This window comes from Rattus norvegicus, chromosome 10 (genome assembly GCF_036323735.1).
Source record: "Rattus norvegicus strain BN/NHsdMcwi chromosome 10, GRCr8, whole genome shotgun sequence".
Taxonomy (NCBI): Eukaryota; Metazoa; Chordata; class Mammalia; order Rodentia; family Muridae; genus Rattus; species Rattus norvegicus.
The window spans coordinates 58,176,061-58,194,518 of record NC_086028.1 but is presented as its reverse complement, the minus strand read 5'-3'; the positions used below and the strand labels follow the sequence as shown (position 1 = coordinate 58,194,518).

General features: G+C 42.6%; 1 protein-coding gene across 2 annotated transcripts in view; it reads right to left on the bottom strand.

Annotated features, from left to right (window-relative positions):
* Positions 1-566: 566 nt before the first annotated feature.
* Positions 567-18,458, bottom strand: part of Ncbp3 (nuclear cap binding subunit 3) — a 29,712-nt gene continuing 11,820 nt past the window's right edge. Inside the window, exons 4-13 of one of the 2 annotated variants that reach the window (NM_001108281.1) lie at positions 14,432-14,557; positions 13,796-13,924; positions 13,501-13,577; positions 12,366-12,474; positions 10,327-10,426; positions 9,226-9,329; positions 6,452-6,746; positions 5,027-5,181; positions 2,814-2,975; positions 567-1,812 (exon numbers count right to left, since the gene is read on the bottom strand). In NM_001108281.1, coding sequence (NP_001101751.1) covers positions 1,577-1,812; positions 2,814-2,975; positions 5,027-5,181; positions 6,452-6,746; positions 9,226-9,329; positions 10,327-10,426; positions 12,366-12,474; positions 13,501-13,577; positions 13,796-13,924; positions 14,432-14,557 — 1,493 coding nt within the window. In that variant the 3' untranslated portion in view covers positions 567-1,576. The remainder of the gene's footprint in view (positions 1,813-2,813; positions 2,976-5,026; positions 5,182-6,451; positions 6,747-9,225; positions 9,330-10,326; positions 10,427-12,365; positions 12,475-13,500; positions 13,578-13,795; positions 13,925-14,431; positions 14,558-18,458) is intronic. The other variant, XM_039086326.2, reaches the window with a different exon arrangement.

Here is an 18,458-nt window from a genome sequence, read left to right as displayed (position 1 = left end):
AGAACCTGACTGTGAGCTGTGAGCTACATGGGGCAAGAGAAACTTAGAAACCTTGGAGGCCTTAGGTCTCAACTGCAGGAGTTCTTACTTCTCTTTCTAGGATCCTCGGAAGCCAAGCCACTTTAGTTATGTGCTCCCGTCTTTCCAGTGCGGGGGTGGAGTTGTTACCAAAATAATACATACGGTGCAGCTTTGCTACAACTTAGTTCTGAAGCCTTCTACTTCTTTACTTACAACACTGCAACACTGTTCATTCACAGTGCGGCAGCCACCAAGGGACACGTGCTCAACCACAAGTCAAGTGCTCTTTGATCTCCTGGGTACAGAACAATCTAGGCAGGTGAAGAGCGTGATATCCCAACGGAGTCTTAACGCACACACTCAAGTGAAACACCACTTTTCAGCCTGCAGAGTAATACAGTATTAAAATACTACAAAGTAAAAGTCAGATGAGAAGCCAAGTAATCTACTGCCTTTCCATGGAGCAATAATTTGAAAAGAGATTATTTGCTATTTTTGAATAAGTCTTCAATGACAAGTCAGAGACTTGAATTCTCAGAAAGAATGAATTCTCAGGGTGTCACTTCTAGAAAGTGTTAATGAACAAGAACCCATCACATAGTCGCCACAAAGCAAGTTGAACTCAAATACAACAGACCATACAATTGGTATCATTCAAAATAATGAGACTCCTTTCTTTGCCTTCTTCCAAAGTATATAATGTATATTTAACAACACAAAAGACACCACTTGAGCTTCCCCTTAGCCAACAGGAGGAATATCCACATATAAAAATTAAAAATTTAAACTTTTAAGTCATTAATAGTTTTTAAACATAATACAGACTTAAAAATTGTTCAACATCAACACAAGACCCCACCCCTAAGCACAGAAATCAACTCCAAATCCAGAAGTCACAGTTGTTTGTCCCTAGATGTCCTACAGCACTGAACTTGATCTTTATATCAGGCTACCAGCCAGGAAAAGGCCCTGAAAGAAACCCCTGGGAGACAGCAGCACTTCTGATTGCTGCTGCATACCTATCTACCCTGAGGGCAGATGCATCTCACGTCAGGTCTGTGAGACTCGGAGCCACCACCTAAGGTCCTGGAAGGCCAAGCTGGCAGCTTCCCCCATCTTCCCCCTCAAAGACTGTCCAATAAGCACCTGAGAACTGACTTTTCTTGGGAAAGGGTGCTGGCAAGAGCTGTCAGGGCCAAGGCAACAGTGAGAAGTTCAGTTCTCTGCTCTTTGGATGACTGTGTAAAACATTTCTTTTAAAAGACACAATGTTAAAAATATTAAGAAAACGTCTACAAAATCTGGAGGGCTGCCTTTAACTCCGAGGGTAAAGCTTGTGGGTGGTGGGGAAAAGACTCGAGGGCCCAGAACTGTAACTCTGCAGCACAAGACAGAGACACCTTCCAAACTCGTCACACTCTTCAGCTGTCCTACTAGGACAGTAAGTGTTCAGGGTGCAGAAGGGAAGGGCGCCAACTCCTGCAAGGGAGGTTCCTACTGCACGCCCCATCCATAAAAGAACGTCCGATTAAGGGCAGTTGCCAAGGCCAGGGCATCAGGACTCTGCCTCTGAACCAGAGCTACTTTCCCGGCTGACTTCGATCTGGAGTGACGGCAAGCTATCCAGCCGACTCTTCTTCTGTCGAGACTGTTCTTTCTCTTTAATCAGAGCACCCCATGCCCTCTGAAGCTCTGAGTCATCTTCCTCAGTCCCAGATGCCCTATGATCCACTTTCTTCGTGTTCTTTTCTTTGGTCTTGGGTGTAGATCCTAAGCGAGTCCATAAACCACCTGTTGGGGTGAGAAGACACTTCAGTTGGCAATCAGTGCTGAGCACCACATAGTTCTGAGGAAGCAGGCGCACCGCCAACACCTGCCACACAGGAAACATCGGCAGAGGGGCTTGACACCAGTCTGTGAGTGGACACCCTGAGACCCAATGGGAGAGTCCTCACACCAGGCACTGGATAAACACTCGCCTCTTTCCCAGGAGGGACACACATCACAACCCATGCTGTGTCCCCCTCAGTCTGCCAAGAAACTGCCAGCTCTCACACTCTGCAGACTGAAGGATCTATTTCACTATGAACAATTCTCCTCAGGTTTTCAGCTATCCATTTTTAAAGAATGTTTCTGTATCGGGCTGAGGCCTTCTCGGTTAGGGGCACTTGTCCTTGTAGAGGACCTGGTTACGTTTCCAACCCCACATAGCACTTCACACCAATCCGTAACTCTACTTCCAGGGTCCAATGCCCTCTTCTAACCTCCAAGGGCACCAGACAGATACACGGTACACACACAAACATGTAAGTAAAACACATAAAATAAATCTCAAAAGAAAAGTGTTTTATTAAAATCTAACAAAGTGTGTGTTTAGAATGTGGTGGTATACACACACTACAGGATAATTAAAAGTTTTACTTACGGGGCTGGGGATTTAGCTCAGTGGTAGAGCGCTTACCTAGGAAGCGCAAGGCCCTGGGTTCGGTCCCCAGCTCCAAAAAAAAGAACCAAAAAAAAAAAAAAAAGTTTTACTTACGAAGAGTAAAACAAAATGGAAGTTAGGAAAAAAATACATAAAAAAAACTAGACATATGTGTGAACAAAGAAACTAAATGTGAAACTAAAAAAGAAAGGATATATAACTCCTTCTCCTCCCCCTAGGCATGGTGCTGATGCTGATGTGAACAAAGGCAGTCTCGCTAACTGAAGGGGAACAACCCAGCCCTACTTTCTGAGTTACAACGCTGGTCCCCACTCCTTCCCTTCCACCAATGTGAGGTGCTGCTCACCTGACTTCCTCTCCCGAGTATCAGAGTAGAGGCCTTTAACATCTTGCCTGGGAACACCTAGCCTACTATGTACATCCGAAGACGGCTCTCTCCGGACCACCTGGTTACTGCTAAAAGCCTTTTCTGGAGAATACGGTCTTTTTCCTAACCGCTGGCGAATATCTGCAAAAAGAGAAAAAGTGTGCAAAAAAAGTTAGCAAGTGTATGTGTTTTACTTCAGTATCCTGGCTTTTGTCTTAGCCATGGTTTCTACTGCTGTGACAAATACCATGATCAAAAGCAACTTGGGGGGGCTGGGGATTTAGCTCAGTGGTAGAGCGCTTACCTAGAAAGCGCAAGGCCCTGGGTTTGGTCCCCAGCTCCAAAAAAAAAAAAAAAAAAAAGAGCAACCTGGGAGGAAGAGTTTATCATCTCTCTCTATATATAACAACTCATCAAAAGGAGTGAGGGCAGAAATTCAGAGTGGGAACCTGGAGCAGGAGCTGATGCAGAGGCCATGGAGGGGTGCTGCTTACTGGCTTGCCCCTCTTCCTTACTGCACCCAGGACCACCAGTCAGGGTGGTCCTGCTCACACTGTGCTGAGCCCTCCCACACAATACAGAAAATACACCACAGGTTCTGCACAAACTAATGTGGCAGGGCATCCTCTCTTCCAAAATGACTCCTAAAAGAGGTCTGGCCAGTCACCAGATGGTGGTAGCACATGTCTTTAATCCCAGCCCTCAGGAGACAGAGGCCCCAACCAACCAAACTAATCAATACAGCTCTCCAAAGACCTGATCCCAAATTTCCCACAGTGAAAGCACAGCACCAGCATGGGAAGACTTCTAAAAGTCTTTTCTGTTCATAATTGATCTTGCTTTTCTTAAGAAAACTTAAAACTTGGATGCAGAGGCCATCAGCTGAGTGTTTAAAGCAAAGTTTTCTTTTCTTTTTTTCTTTGCCAGAACCAAGCAAAACTAAGTAAGATACCACATTTTTCAGTTAACAATACTGCAAGCTCCCCAAGGGTAGAAGCCACAATCCTTGAAAATACAAGTGGTTCTCAATAACTCACTACATTTAACCACTAAGTATAACGAGACTGGCAGGCCACGGGTAGAGGAACCGTGTGCTAAGCTAAGCGTGAGCTCCTCCAAGTCTCTCACAAAGCCGATGGGCCTGAGGTCTCCACTAACGAGCAGCAGCCACAGCAGCCTCGTGTCCATCGGCCTTGAGACTGCTGACGTCTCAGGTAAACACCCACAAAGAGCTCAAGCTGAGCCTCTTCAGTGGCTCCTCCTCCCTCTTCCTCCTTCCCAGGCTTCCATTCTCACCCCTGACTTCACTGTCCCTAAAAAGTTTAGCTCTTGTTGCTTTGTTTTCTATCCCCACTATATTCTAATCCTCCAAAAACATCTTTTAAAATAAGAATCATATTATTCCCCACCTCAAAAGATAGTTTGCCTCCCAGGACTAAGCTCTAAAGCTGCTTTCTCCAAAAGCCGGCTCTCATTTCCTCAGCAGCTCTGCGGCAGCTGTTGTAGCCTCCCCAAAGACTTGCACATGCCAGCCCTTGCCATAAGCACACATTTAGACTGCTCTATTAGAGGGTTTGCTCACATACACAATCTAGTTCACACTCAAACATGTTTCTAACCACCCAACTTTATTGGTTTGGGGTATAAAATATCCCAGGGAAATAATATATTTAGTATTTATTTATTATTTCAAACAAGAATACTGAAAACTAGTTTTGTTGCAAAATCTGATTTTATTTGTTTTCTCATGAACTTCAATGCCTAAAGATTTAAACACAACAGGAACAATTAAATGAATTCAGAAGAACCTACCCTGAGCCCGTCTGCTCTCAGGTGCTCAGAAGTGTAAGGATTAGAACTCTGAGGGGAAAGTATCCTGGCAGTTGGGAGCCAATGAATACCACAAGGTCACACTGCACAACAAACCTCTCAGAAGAGATTTATTGGGAAGGACACAGGAGGGTGGCTGCCTCTGCTTGAGAGCAAAGAACTGAGCAGGAGGCCGGCTTTATATAGGTAGGGTGGCCTGGGATTGGTGGGATTTTGTGGCCAGATTTTTGACTTTTTCTTTGGGCAGAAAGCTTGGCCACCTTCATATTGAGGAGCTGGACACGTTAGTCTAGGGATGGAACCTGGCCACTCGAGGGGCTTACAAGAAGGGAGTCAGGAGCATAAAAGAGGAAGAACGGTACCTGGTTTAGTACTGCCGCCTGCTGGCCGTGGACAGGAATGCTGACGCTTTTCCTCTAAAAGGTGCCGGACATCTGCAAACTTCTCAGGAGGCAATTTGTTACCAATTCGGTTTTTTATATTGCTTGTGGATATACTATCTGACCTCATGGGATTCCTTTAAGGGAAAAAAAGCAGAGTGCACAAGTAACTAACTTTGACTGTGAGGAAAGATTCAAGAAAGTCTCCCACTTCAGAAAAACTCAGCTTGAGATGACCACCACTGACACATACCACTGTGATAGCTCACCAGGATCACCACGCTGTGAAGAGATGGTGATAGTGACAGACTGCCAGCTTTAACACTGTGGTTTCCCATGATGCCTGTACACTCTATCAGAACTTACAGTTGATGCTCCCTTCTCCAAGGGTAAGCAAACACTAAGCTGACACCTGCAAAGAGGCTCACACCCTGCTCACACAGGTACGCCTGGATGTAGTTCAGACACAGTTAAATCTACAATCCCCTTCTTAACAGGAGATACTTCTGTCTGCAGACAAGACCCTCCTATCACGGTGACAGCACTACTCTGCTAGGATTCTCTATTAGTTCTATAAAAACTAAACACAAAGATGTGAACAAAGCCATACAAATCAACACTAAAAGCCCATTTCCTTCCTACCTGAGAGTATACTATGCCGGTGGAGCAGGTCTGCGCGCGCACACACACACACACACACACACACACACACACACACACACACACACACACGGCTAACAAGATGGCTCTGCAAATAAGGACACATGCTTCCAAGCCTGACCACTTGTGTTCAATACTCATGGTAGAAGAATGAAAACTAGTATAAAAATGATTACAACATGAAGAATTACATTTGTAATTGCCATTTAAAAATCAAATTATAGGGGCTGAAAACATGGCTTTTAAGAGTTAAGCATTTTAAGAGCACGGGCTGCTCTTCCAAAGGAACAGGACTTGAATCTTAGCATCCACATGACAGCACACAACAATCTGCAACTATAGTTCCAGGGGATCTAATGGCCTTTTATGACCTTTGAGGGTATGACATGAATATGGTAAACGGAGACATTCATGCAGGCAAACATATACAATATAAATATTAAAGAAAGAAAATCAAAGCCAGGTGTGGTGGTGCAGGACTTTAGTTCCAGCACTTAGGAGCAGAAGCTGGCAGATCTCCATGAGTTCAAGGCCAGCCTGGTCTACAGAATGAGTTCCAGGAGAGCCAAGACTACACAAAGAAATCCTGTCTTGAAAAATAAAATCAAATCACAGAGTTATATCTCAGTGGGAAAGTGTTTACCTAGTATGTACACAAGACATCCTCCTGGGTTCAATCCTTAGTATTGGCAAAACACGTAAGTAAATTTAAAGTTAAGTTGACTAAAAAGAGGAAAACAATTGTACCTAATGCTTTTCAACTGAGACTCAACTTCATCTGCATACATGGTCATCTTCATGCTTTTCTTTGGGGAGGGAGTGGAGATCATCCTCAGTTCCAGATCATAGTCCATCTCGTCGGAGTCGGAGCTGCTCGCACTGGATCGCCTAGACATGCTCCGCTCACGGGGCTGCTTGAGAGCTGGGAGCTCCTCATGGTACTCCACCACGACTCTGTCATCAGCATCCATGTCCTGGTCCTCTTCCTCCTGCTCTTCCTCCTCCTCTTCCTCAATGGGTTCCTCAGGAACGTTTACTAATCCTGAAGAAATTTAACCCAAAAGGTTAGTACTAAACTAAAGGCTAAACTAACAAGTATGATTTCCACTCAACATTGGTAGAAGGGAAGAATGCTCCCACTGAGACTGTACAGGAGAACTGCCTATAAAACTGTCAACTGGACGCCACTCTCATTCTTACTTGTTTATCCAAGAGACTGGCTAACGCATGAATACAGTAGTATAAACTCATGTACAAAATATGAGCAATCTTCATCATTCATGAGGTTTTTTTTTAAGATTTTTTATTTATTTATTCCATGTATGTGAGTACACTGTAGCTGTCTTCAGACACACCAGAAGAGGGCACCAGATCTCATTACAGATGGTTGTGAGCCACCATGTGGTTGCTGGGAATTGAACTCAGGTCCTTAGGAAGAGCAGTCAGTGCTCTTAACCACTGAGCCATCTCTCCAGCCCAGGAGTTTTATATTTAAAAATATGTCAGATTTATTTGTGACTCCTAAACCCATACTCAAGGTACTGTCAAGAACATCTGAAGACACATGCAGACTGAAGGACACCTGAGTGGCCAGAAGTGTTCTTCCTGGACAAGGCCATAGCAACACCACGTTCTTAGTCATTACTCTTAGTGTTAGCAAGGTTCTTTTCAATCTATTAACTGCTGTGTTTTCACACTTTTTTGGTATGTGACTTCACATACTTTCGCTGCTTAAAAATGGTCCTTAAGCTGGGTATGGTGGCTTATGTTTTTGATTCCAGCACTGAGGCAGAGGTTGATGAATCTCTGAGATTTCAAGGCCAGTCTGTTCTACAACAGTGTATTTCAGGATACCAGGGCTATAGAGAAAAAGAAAAGGCCCCCATGAAATACAGTGAAATGTTGTCTGGTGTAAAAGGATGGTGGTGTACCTCATGAAGAAAATACCTATACTAAATTAGCCTTGTTCAAGCATGAGCTATAGTGCCCTCAGTTGTGAATTCAATGCCAATTAATTTACAGTACAGATTAAATCAACTGTCTTTAAACAAAAAATGGGGGGTTGGGGATTTAGCTCAGTGGTAGAGTGCTTGCCTAGCAAGCGCAAGGCCCTGGGTTCGGTCCCCAGCTCTGAAAAAAAAAAAGAAAAAAAAAAAAAAGAAAAAAAAATGGGTACAGTAAGGTTACACATGGATCAGTTGATGAAAATAGTATGACCAGATGTTTTCTATGATTCACTATGCAGTAATTCAGTGTTCAGTGTAACTTCATGCCACATGGTAACTCACTCTCATAATAAAAATTAACATTAACTCTAAAGTTTATGGGCTAGGGGGATAGAAAGATGGCTCAGTGGTTAAAAATGCATACCCACTCTTGCAGTGAACCAGAGTCAATGACTTGTAACTCCAGCTCCAAGGGAATCTGACACCCTCTCCTGGCAGCCACAGGTGCTACATACACCAACACCCTCCTATCCACAAATAGTCAAAAATAAAATCCTTAAAAAAAAAAGAACATGAAATAATGCTTGCAGTTGAGTAGAAATATAAAGTATACATTTACAATAATTATAATTCTTTGAAAGTAGACAATATGTAAAATGAAATCAGTTACTGTACTAGAATAGCTGAATTAGGGGCATAAAGAGTAGGTTACAACAGTATCTCTTTTTGTCTGTTTTTTAAGAAGGTTTCCTCTGTCTAGCCTCTGTAGAGCAGGCTGGCCTGGGACTCACAGAGATCCTCTGGCCTCTGCCTCCTGGAGTGCTGAGTGCTGGGATTAATGGTGTGTGGCACCCACCCAGCTAACAGTGTCTTAAAGTAACTGAAACTGTGGAAGTGTAACAGAGACTGCATGTGTAACTAATAAGCAGATTTCAGAGACACAATTCTGCTCACATCCATTAGTAAAAGTATATGTACTCCACTCCACCCTGTCTCATCCAGTGACAGCGACACCCAGGCACGGTATTTTGTTTGCATACTGACTTACCTAGTTCTATAAAGTAGAAGACTGTACACCTCAACATTAAATTCAATCTTTTAGAAAACATAATGAAAATGGTTCCTTTATAATAAAGATACAAGAAAGAAAGAAAAAAGCCTCAAGTCACAATGTCCCATATCTTGGCAGCATTCATATAAAAAACCAATGTGTGAAAACACTCAACACAGCAACCTACTCACATCATTGGAAAGGGAAAACAAAGTCAGTCCATTGATAAGGCTGTTTCCATGCAGTTGTTGCATTAATAGAAGAAAAATTAAATTCCTAAGAAATTTTTATTTTAATTTTCTTTCTGTAACATATGGTCCTTTTTATTAGAATGGTTTTATAAAATGTGACCTCTTGCATGGGTAATTTAAAATTAACCACGACTTGACTTACTTTCCTGGCAGAGGTTGGGGACAAGGAAGAGAGGATAATAGTTTGGAACCTTAAAAGATTGTGTTAAGAATAAAAATACAATTTCGAGAGCCAAACGTGTGTGTCTACCCAAGAGCTGAGCAGGCAACTACCGGAATGTCGGTGTTTATACGACGTCAAGCCAACGTCATCCCCAATCAGGGCTCTCTTCTTGATCACATCCCGCTGAATGCGACGGGAATGATATCTTCGCTTCCTGCAATATTGCCAAAATAAGCACACCGTCAGAAACCGATAGGAAGGATGTGGAGATCTACTTCACTCCAGCTCCACAACGGCAGCCTCAGGTGCCTGCCGGAGCAGCGTTCTCACATCACTGCACAGCTAAGACTCCTGAGCTCTTCCCTCACTGGCCTTCAGTCCACATTGGTTCTGACATTCCGCCACAGAATACCCACAAAGGATGAAAAACAGCTCAAGCAGTGTTCAAATTATTATATTTTAAAACCATGCTTGATAGCACATGTCTGTAGTTCCAACACTTGGGAGGTAGAGGCAAGAGGATCAGGAGTTCAACGTTCTGTCTGGCCACATAAGAGTCTGAGACTTGCCTGGGTTACCTGAGACACTGTTTCAAAAACACCAAAACCAAAAAAAAAAAAAAAAAAAACAAAAAACAAAAAAAAAAAACGAAACAAACCTGAAATTGACAAAACGCCAAGAATAAAAAACTCCTGAGTGCCTAACCATAAATGGACATCTGTATCACCCCTTCAGTCTTAAGAAACACTGTGGAGGAAGGGCCAGGAAAGAACTAATAGCTGAAGAAGAACTTCCTGGGTATGGCATGATTGCAGCACTCATCTCAAGCTGTGATTCTGGCAGAAACCTACCCAAGACTGAGTTCATCAACTCTGTTATGGAATAGGGACGGACTCACAGGGTCCCATGATTTATATGCAATTTGTAGTTGAGTAGGGAGGGAGAAGTTGTCTTCAGTGACTACTGGTAAGATACCCGTGCTCCTGTAAAAAACCCTAACAAAACTCAAGGGGTCACTCACACACACAAGAGAGCTGTCAAGGTAGAAGGGAACTAGTTGAAGAGGAGTGGGTGGGGACAGGAGAGGCCAAGATCAAACTATCAAAATGCATTATCTCCATGTACATTGATGTCATAATGAAGTCTATTATGTGCTAATAAAAACATTAAGATAGACAAACAGCCATCATATTTTAAGGTTTTGGACTCACCATGAATTGCTCAGAATTCCTTTCATGCCTCCATAATTTGGATTTCCATATTTCATGTAATATTGACTTCTTCTGGCTGCTCCAAGTTCCTTTTTGTCATCTAAAGTTAATAGAACAGTTACTTAGGGTTTCCTATGAGAGTGAAAATAATATTGACTGGTTGATTGTTGATGTTTGTATTTTGAGGCAGGGTTTCATGCAGTTCAGATTGACCTTAAGTATGCAATATAACAATAAAAAGTCCAAATAATCCATCTATACTACTTTTGGATATATGCCCAAAACAAATCTGCACATCCATGATTACCAAAACACTATTTGCAACAGCCCATTCTATCAACCCCTGAAAGACCTTCAGTACCCTCATGGCACTGTTCCAAATTAGGACATACAGTGAAAGTTCTACCAAGATAAGATACCAGCAAGCACATTTCTTCTGCTGGAATATAGGGGCACAGAAATTATGCAGAGATAGAACACCAAAGCTACCTATCCTCATATGGCACTATGGTAGACACACGGATGGCAACACTGTCAACAATGGACTCCTACCATATGCTCCTGTTCCCTAGGAAGTTGTGGCAGGGCCAAGCTCAGCACTTTAAGACTCATTTATCTGTTATTTGGCACAAAATGCTGGCTTACTTGCTGGTATTAATGAAAGTCAGCATCCTCTATGACAAGACACATGAGAACTTCATGAAGCAGGCAGACATGGTAGACAGTGGGCTCTCCCAGTGCATAAGGGGCGTTTGGTATTCATTCTCTACTACACTGAGGGGCCTAGGTTGCTCAACTTATATCTCACCTGAAACCAGCCCAAGACACCAAAGGCAAAGGTATACTGCACACATAGCTCTGGTTCAGGAGGAGTTTCTGCAAAATCAGACTTCTACCAACATGCTAGATGCTGGCCTAGGCCTTGGTGGGAGAATCCCTGATCCGGTGATTCCAGGTGGATTCAAGTGTAGTGACAGTGGAGCTGAAGGAACACCTTTACCACTGGCCATCGCTTTGTTACCTACCAGGATGACCAGGATGGACACAGTGGTAGACTCAGTGTATGCTGAAGGAGTCTCATTCATTTCAAAGCCAGCTCTCTTGCCACAGACACGCGTCTGGATGACGGCCTGGGTCAGACCAGTATACCCTAACTAAATCCTCACCCACAGCAGCACTTCAGGGGTGGGTTAGAATGTTAGAGGGCGGGTTGGGGATTTAGCTCAGTGGTAGAGCGCTTGCCTAGGAAGCGCAAGGCCCTGGGTTCGGTCCCCAGCTCCGAAAAAAAGAACCAAAAAAAAAAAAAAAAAGAATGTTAGAGGGCACCCTGAGCACTGCCAATGCCCTCTGTTCCAGTGCTCAGTACCTACGGCTCAAACAAAAACCCGACTGTAATAAAACTTACTTCATGGGGTTGGGGATTTAGCTCAGCGGTAGAGTGCTTGCCTAGCGAGCGCAAGGCCCTGGGTTCGGTCCCCAGCTCCAAAAAAAAGAAAAAAAAACAAAACAAAACAAAAAACAACAAAAAAAAACCTTACTTCATAAAAACAGTGTCAAGCCAGATTAAATGTGGCTCACATTTAATCCCAGCACTTGAGAGACAGAGACAGGTAGAGCCTTGAGTTCCAGGTCAGCCTGGTCTACAGAGCCAGTTCTAGGATAGCCAGGGCTACACAGAGAAACCCTGCTTTGAAAAACAAAATCAAAGGCTCACAAAGCACCCTGTCTGTTTTTCTATGTGGATTTCAGCACTGGGTAAAAGGGGAGAGGTCAAAAGGGAAAGGGTGGGAATATATGAACACGAAGAGGATAAAATGGGATCCAATACATCATAAGCATGCATGGGAGGTAACAGTGAATAAATACTAGCAAATACAAATGTGAAAGAGATGGCTTCTCAGTCAGGGAGCTGCTTTTTCCTAAAGGATTTGTTTAAAAGGAGCTTCGGCATTATTTGAGCTAGCTTCCAGTCAACGGGAAAGTTTTACTTAATAATTTCATCATTCTAACCAAAAATTAATACCAAATATCAAATTTACCTTTCGTAGCAAATCTCATGAACAGTCTGTTTCCTTTAGCGAGTTTGTTAGCTGGACGAAGGTCATTTCTTAACAGAGACTCTTCTTCTACCTGAGACAATGTGTCCAACTTAAGAGAAAAGGAAAAATACTTTCAATATAAAAATTCAAGTATTTCATACTTTTTCTGAACAGTCACCACTAGGAAGCATTCTGTCATTTATACCCATCAGTGTTATAGCACCTGCTCCTCTGGAGACTATCTCCCTTAAAAAGTAATCCCCATCATTTTCTATCTCTTTTATTATAAACACTTCTTAAAACTACGTGCATTATATGTGTCTGTGTGGAGCTGTGTGCACATGAGTGCAGTTGTCTACAGAGGACAGAACAAAGCGAGACACCCTGTAGTGGGTATAGCGAGCAGCCATAAGCCATCCCACATGGGTGTTGGGAATGGAACTTAGGTCCTCTGAAAGCACAGCACATACCATCCCTGTAGCCCTTAATCTCTTTCCCTTCATCCTTTACAGTCTTCATAGTGCTGCTGTGTCTCCTAACACCATGCAACTGTATCTGACTTCCCCTCTAGAATATAATTACAGCGAGGCAAGGGCTTGTTTTTTTAAAAAAACAATAGCTTGTTCCCAGAATTTGGTATATAGTAAACACTTACCACTTTTTAATATTTAAACATGAAATGAATATACTCAGCTGAAGACACAGAGCAGAGGCACAGCACTCGCCTAACATGTGCGAGGCCCTAGGTTTGTCCCAGCACCACACACACACACACACACACACACACACACACACACACACACACACACACACAAATGTTTCAAATGAATACTCTCCAACATTTCTAACAAACCCTACTTGCTTTCTCTTATTTTATTGATTAGGTAACACTTCAAAGTGTTTCTTAATAAACCCATTTTCTCTTCTACACAAGTATAACCACTATTCTAAGATTCCAAGATGAACTGTTACATCCACACAAACTAAAAGCCAAGAGTCTGGTGCACGGTAGAAGGCTCCACAGTAAAAGCTAGACAAAGAGCACAGCTTACTAAGTCTTTAAGTCTTACATTTAAAAAGACAGTAAGCATTTTTTTCAATAAAACCTTACAGATATCTTTGCCCTATTACTAACCTCTACATCACTTGAATTCTCATCTTCAACTTCTCCTTCTTCAGTCTCGTCGTCATCTGAACTGTCTTCCTGCTTGTCTAAAATGGAGTGTGAGGGACAAGAGGAACCTTAATGTAACCCCATCATAAACTTGTAAAGTTTAAAAAGCCCAGTGTTTCCTACTCCTATTGACTGATAAACCCGAGTATCATAATTTACCTCAGAAACATCTGGTGAGGCAATGTTCATAATGCTCTACTCAAGGCCCTGAACAGGTCAGTGCAGGACGGCAAGGGCCCTCCTTGTGTGCAGTTACCTTTCTTGTCTTTCTCAGACGACTTGTCTTCACTGGCTTCTCTGCTTCTTATCTTATCCTGGGCAGGCAGAGAACTCATATTGATGAGAGCTCGTGTGGCTGTCATCTCATCTAGCCAAACCACATTACCTAAAACAAAACATCACCCACATACAAGCGTAAGCTTTCTGTGAGCAGACTTGGCATCAGGTTCACTGCCACAGTCTAACTGGCTACAGAGGCTGTTAGTCAATGTAAAAACCAGCTCACGAAAAAGTAGACTGGTGGCCAATGTCTCATGAATGTCGTCTGGAGCTACATTCTCAAACCCAATCAACCAATAACTGTTCTACCCAATGGACTGCCTGAAGCCAAACGTGGCAGCACACACTTACAGCCCCAACACTTGGCAGGCGGAGTGAACTCTCTCTAGTGCTAGGCCAGGCTGGGCTAAAGTAAGACCTGCTACCCTAAGAAATCCCCCTGCAACACAGTGACTGCTACGGAAGTACTATTAGGCTAACTTTTTTTCTCCTAGGCTAGAGACAAAAGTTAAGCATAAGCAGTTTGGGCAATAATTATTCACCATCAAAGATGGCAAAACCTTTAAAACTCATAAACAAATGCACAGTAAACAGAGAATGTGGGTGTACTTACAGGAGGTGTCATCCAGCCACTCAATGTGAGCTGGAGGGTACTCCTTAAAGTAGGAAAAGATGTCCTGGGTACTCATCTCATCCACGCCACAAATGTAGATCGTCTCCAGTCTTACCTTGGGGATTGCTAGAAAACAAGACACAGAATTTTCCTACCGGCTGTGTACAGCTTGCTAGCAATTCTTTACAATGGTTTAGATAATGATTCTAGAAGAGGAAGAAGCTGAAACAGTAATTATTTCAAAGGAGCACAGAACAAGAGGGTAGGGTCAAATTCTTTAATGTCTGCATTGACCCACATTAAGCAAATGACGTGATTCAGGACAGCCACCCAGGGCTCAGACAGAGGAAATGGACAGCATGGATAAATACACGGCCACACAGGACTGTTCACAGTATGGGGCCTTTCTCAAACCCTACTGTCCTGTCCCTCCCCCAAAAATAAAGAAAAAAGACATCCTACAAATCAGAAAGAAAAAAAAAACTAAAAAAGGAACAAAAATTGTGAAACAATGTATATAGATAGGTAAAAACATGAAGAGATAGGCTAACCTTCCTACTAATCTGGAAAGTTCATATTAAGAAGCTACCAAGCTGGGTGTGGAAGTGGACACCTTCAATCCTAGCATTCAGGAGACGGGCAGGCAGATCACTGTGAGTTCCTGACCAGCCAAGACCACATAGTGAGACCCTGTCTAAAACCAATAAAAAAGACTAGTTTTTACTGAGCAGATTTTGTCTTTTCCATGAAACATAGGCCACATGGGAAGAGTTGCTTTTCCTCCTAGGGGAAGTAAGGACAAGGATACTCCAAAGGGTATCAGAATGTACTCTAGCACATATCCTACAAAATAAATAAATAAATAAATAAATAAATAAATAAATAAATAAATAAATAAATATCTGTGACTTCTCAGCATCAATCCTAATACATTTGTGAGTTCACAAAGGAGTTTACATAACAATGTTTAAGACAGCACTATTTCTAATAATCCAGCAGCCATGAGGGTAATAAGTTATGGCTTACCCATATTAAATAACTTATGATTTACTCAAACTATACATAGAATATAACACGGGGGTAAGGGGTGGATTATATACACCAGAGATTCTAAAACATATTGAATGAAAAAAAAAGTTATCAACAATACCCGGTGTGGCACAGCAGTTAAAGAGCTGGCTACAACATAAGCCTGAGGAACTGAGTTCCAACCCCAGGCCCCACCTAAGAAGCCAGACGCAGTGGCATGCATCTGTAACCCCAGACTCTACAGGCGGGAGGCAGAGGCAGGGCTCATGGCTCAGCAGGCCTGGAGGACATAGCACAGCATAAAGAGACCACTCAACAAGGTGGAAGGTAAGACGCGGCTCCTGGAAGTTGTCTTCGCACCTCTGCACACCAGAGCATGCACATCCGCAAATAAAGACATCATTATATAGCATTCAACACCTCGGGCTGGGGATTTAGCTCAGTGGTAGAGCGCTTACCTAGGAAGCGCAAGGCCCTGGGTTCGGTCCCCAGCTCCGAAAAAAAGAACCCAAAAAAAAAAAAAAAAAAAAAAAAAAAAAAAAAAAAAAAGTTCGCTTCTTGGGCTGGAGAGGTGGCTCAGAGGTTAAGAGCACTGACTGCTCTTCCATAGGTCCTGAGTTCAATTCCCAGCAACCACATGGTGGCTCACAACCATCCTTCTTCCCGTGTGTCTGAAGACAGCTACAGTGTATTCATATAAATAAAATAAATCTTAAAAAAAAAAAACAAAAAAAAAAAAAACAACACCTCAGTAGCTATAGGAAAAAGCCTGGTCCTATTCACAATACACTGAAAAGAGCAGTTATATCTGGTGAAAAAAAGTTAAAAGCCATGGTCATTTGACTGTTTCCATGAAATACTTTGAGTAGATTATCTTATTTAACCTTTTTAATTGTAGAATATGTAAATATGTCATTAAGAATTTGAAAATCCTTATATAGGTACTACCTGGTCTTGTTCGATCCCTTTAAGGACCTCAAGCAGAGACTATGAGGGTAGGGGCTGTGCACCGGGCGCAGTGGGGAGGAGTGGAGCAGGAGGGAGCGCTGGAGGGAGCATCTGAACAAAGCTCACATGTACATGTATGGAGATGACAGAAGCCTACCAATCTGTACAAGTCGTGTTAATTTCTAAATCTTATGCAAATAAGACACCCCACACATAACTAGGGCCTCGCACCCTCCCTTCCTCGTCTCAGGTAAGTCTGACAATCCTGCCCTCACTACTCCTTAGGCACGTCTTCCTTTGCGCTGATCCTGAGAAAGAACAGGACATGCTGGCTCAGGCCTGGGAACCTAGCACACACAAGACTGAAGCAGGAGGATCACCGAGAACTCAAAACTACACAGTGAGTTTAAGAAAGGTCTGGGCTATAGGGTGAGGCCCTGTGTCAGAAACAGAAAGTAAAGCAGGCATTTAGGACTCATTTCTGGTACAGACAGTCAAACTCTTTCCTTTAGAGGTTTGAGAGACATACTGCAAAATAAGTCTCCATAATCACCCTCCCATGCAATTCCACAACCAGATCTTCTTACTCCAAACTACAGCTACAACCCCGGATCGACTCTCTCCAACCCCTATCCCTCCTTTTCTCACAGGCTGTTAACCAGCATCTGACTGTGCACTGCTGCTGAACTCATCTATTTCGGAGCTCATAATGGAGTCATGTGTACTGTTGATCTGTGGCAGGCCTATTTCACTTAACATAACGACCTCTACTTCTACCATGTTGGCACAGCAACAGACCTTCGCTTTTTTATAGCTGAATAGTATTCCATGGGAGTTTGTACCACATGTTTGTTTTAATCTATCCATCAGCTTGTGGGGCAGATGTAGCTCAGAGATAGGGCTTACCTAGGATGTGTAAGGCCTCAGCTTTAATCCCTAGCACCAGAAATGAGCGTTTTATTTAATTTCCTATCTTGGCTATATGAATAGTGCTACAATAAATGCAAATGCACTCTTCACATTCTGCTTTTCTTTAGCTATGTGCTCAGAAGTGGTGTACTAACTAGGTTCTATGGCAGTCCTACTGCTTAACTTTTTTTAAGGAGCACACATAGCATTTTCTTCCACACAGCTATTCCAATTTACATTCCCACTCCCAGTGCTATCTTGAAGGTTACAGGCTAGAGGTTTGAGAAGCCTGAGCCTAGATGGTAGAAGCAGGCTTGCTATTAACTCCAAATGTATGGAGCCATGCCGAATCTTCCAACACTGCAACAGGATCTTTCATTACAGAGTTCATGTTGGAGAACCATGTAATCAAGTTATGAAATAAAACAAAACAGAAAAATCATACATGCAAACTCTTATTAAGAAAGTGTATAGCTCTGTGTTGTGGCACATTCATAGTTACCCTGATGTTCATGCAGCTCATGGAGTGCAGGCTGGGCACACCTGAGAAATACTTAAGGGATGGAGAGATGGCTCAGGAGTAAGAAAACTTGTTCCTCTTGCAGAGGACCTGGATTTGTTCTCAGGGACTGTGTACACAGAACACAGACAAACATGCAGGCAAAACACTCATAGACATAAAGCAAAATTTTTCTTTTAAAAAGATTTGAGGGGTTGGGGATTTAACTCAGTGGTAGAGCGCTTGCCTAGCAAGCACAAGGCCCTGGGTTCAGTCCCCAGCTCTGAAAAAAAGAAAAGAAAAGAAAAAAAAAAAAAAAGATTTGAAAAATCTGAAACAAATTACCAAAAGAAAACAGGAGGAAAGCTTCAGGCCACTGGAATAGAAAAGAATTCCTAGGATAAGATCCCCTAAGTACAGGAAACAAAACCAAAACTAAACAGATGGATTATACCAAACTCAAAAACTTCCTTATAATAAAGGAAATAATCACAGAATGAAGAGACACTCTATAAAATAGAAGAGTGTATTTGCAAATTATACCTCCATCAAAACGATAACATCTGCACTATATAAGGGACTCTAATACCCCAAAAGAAAAAAAAAGATAGAAAAGAAAAAATCCAATTAAAAAATAGGCAA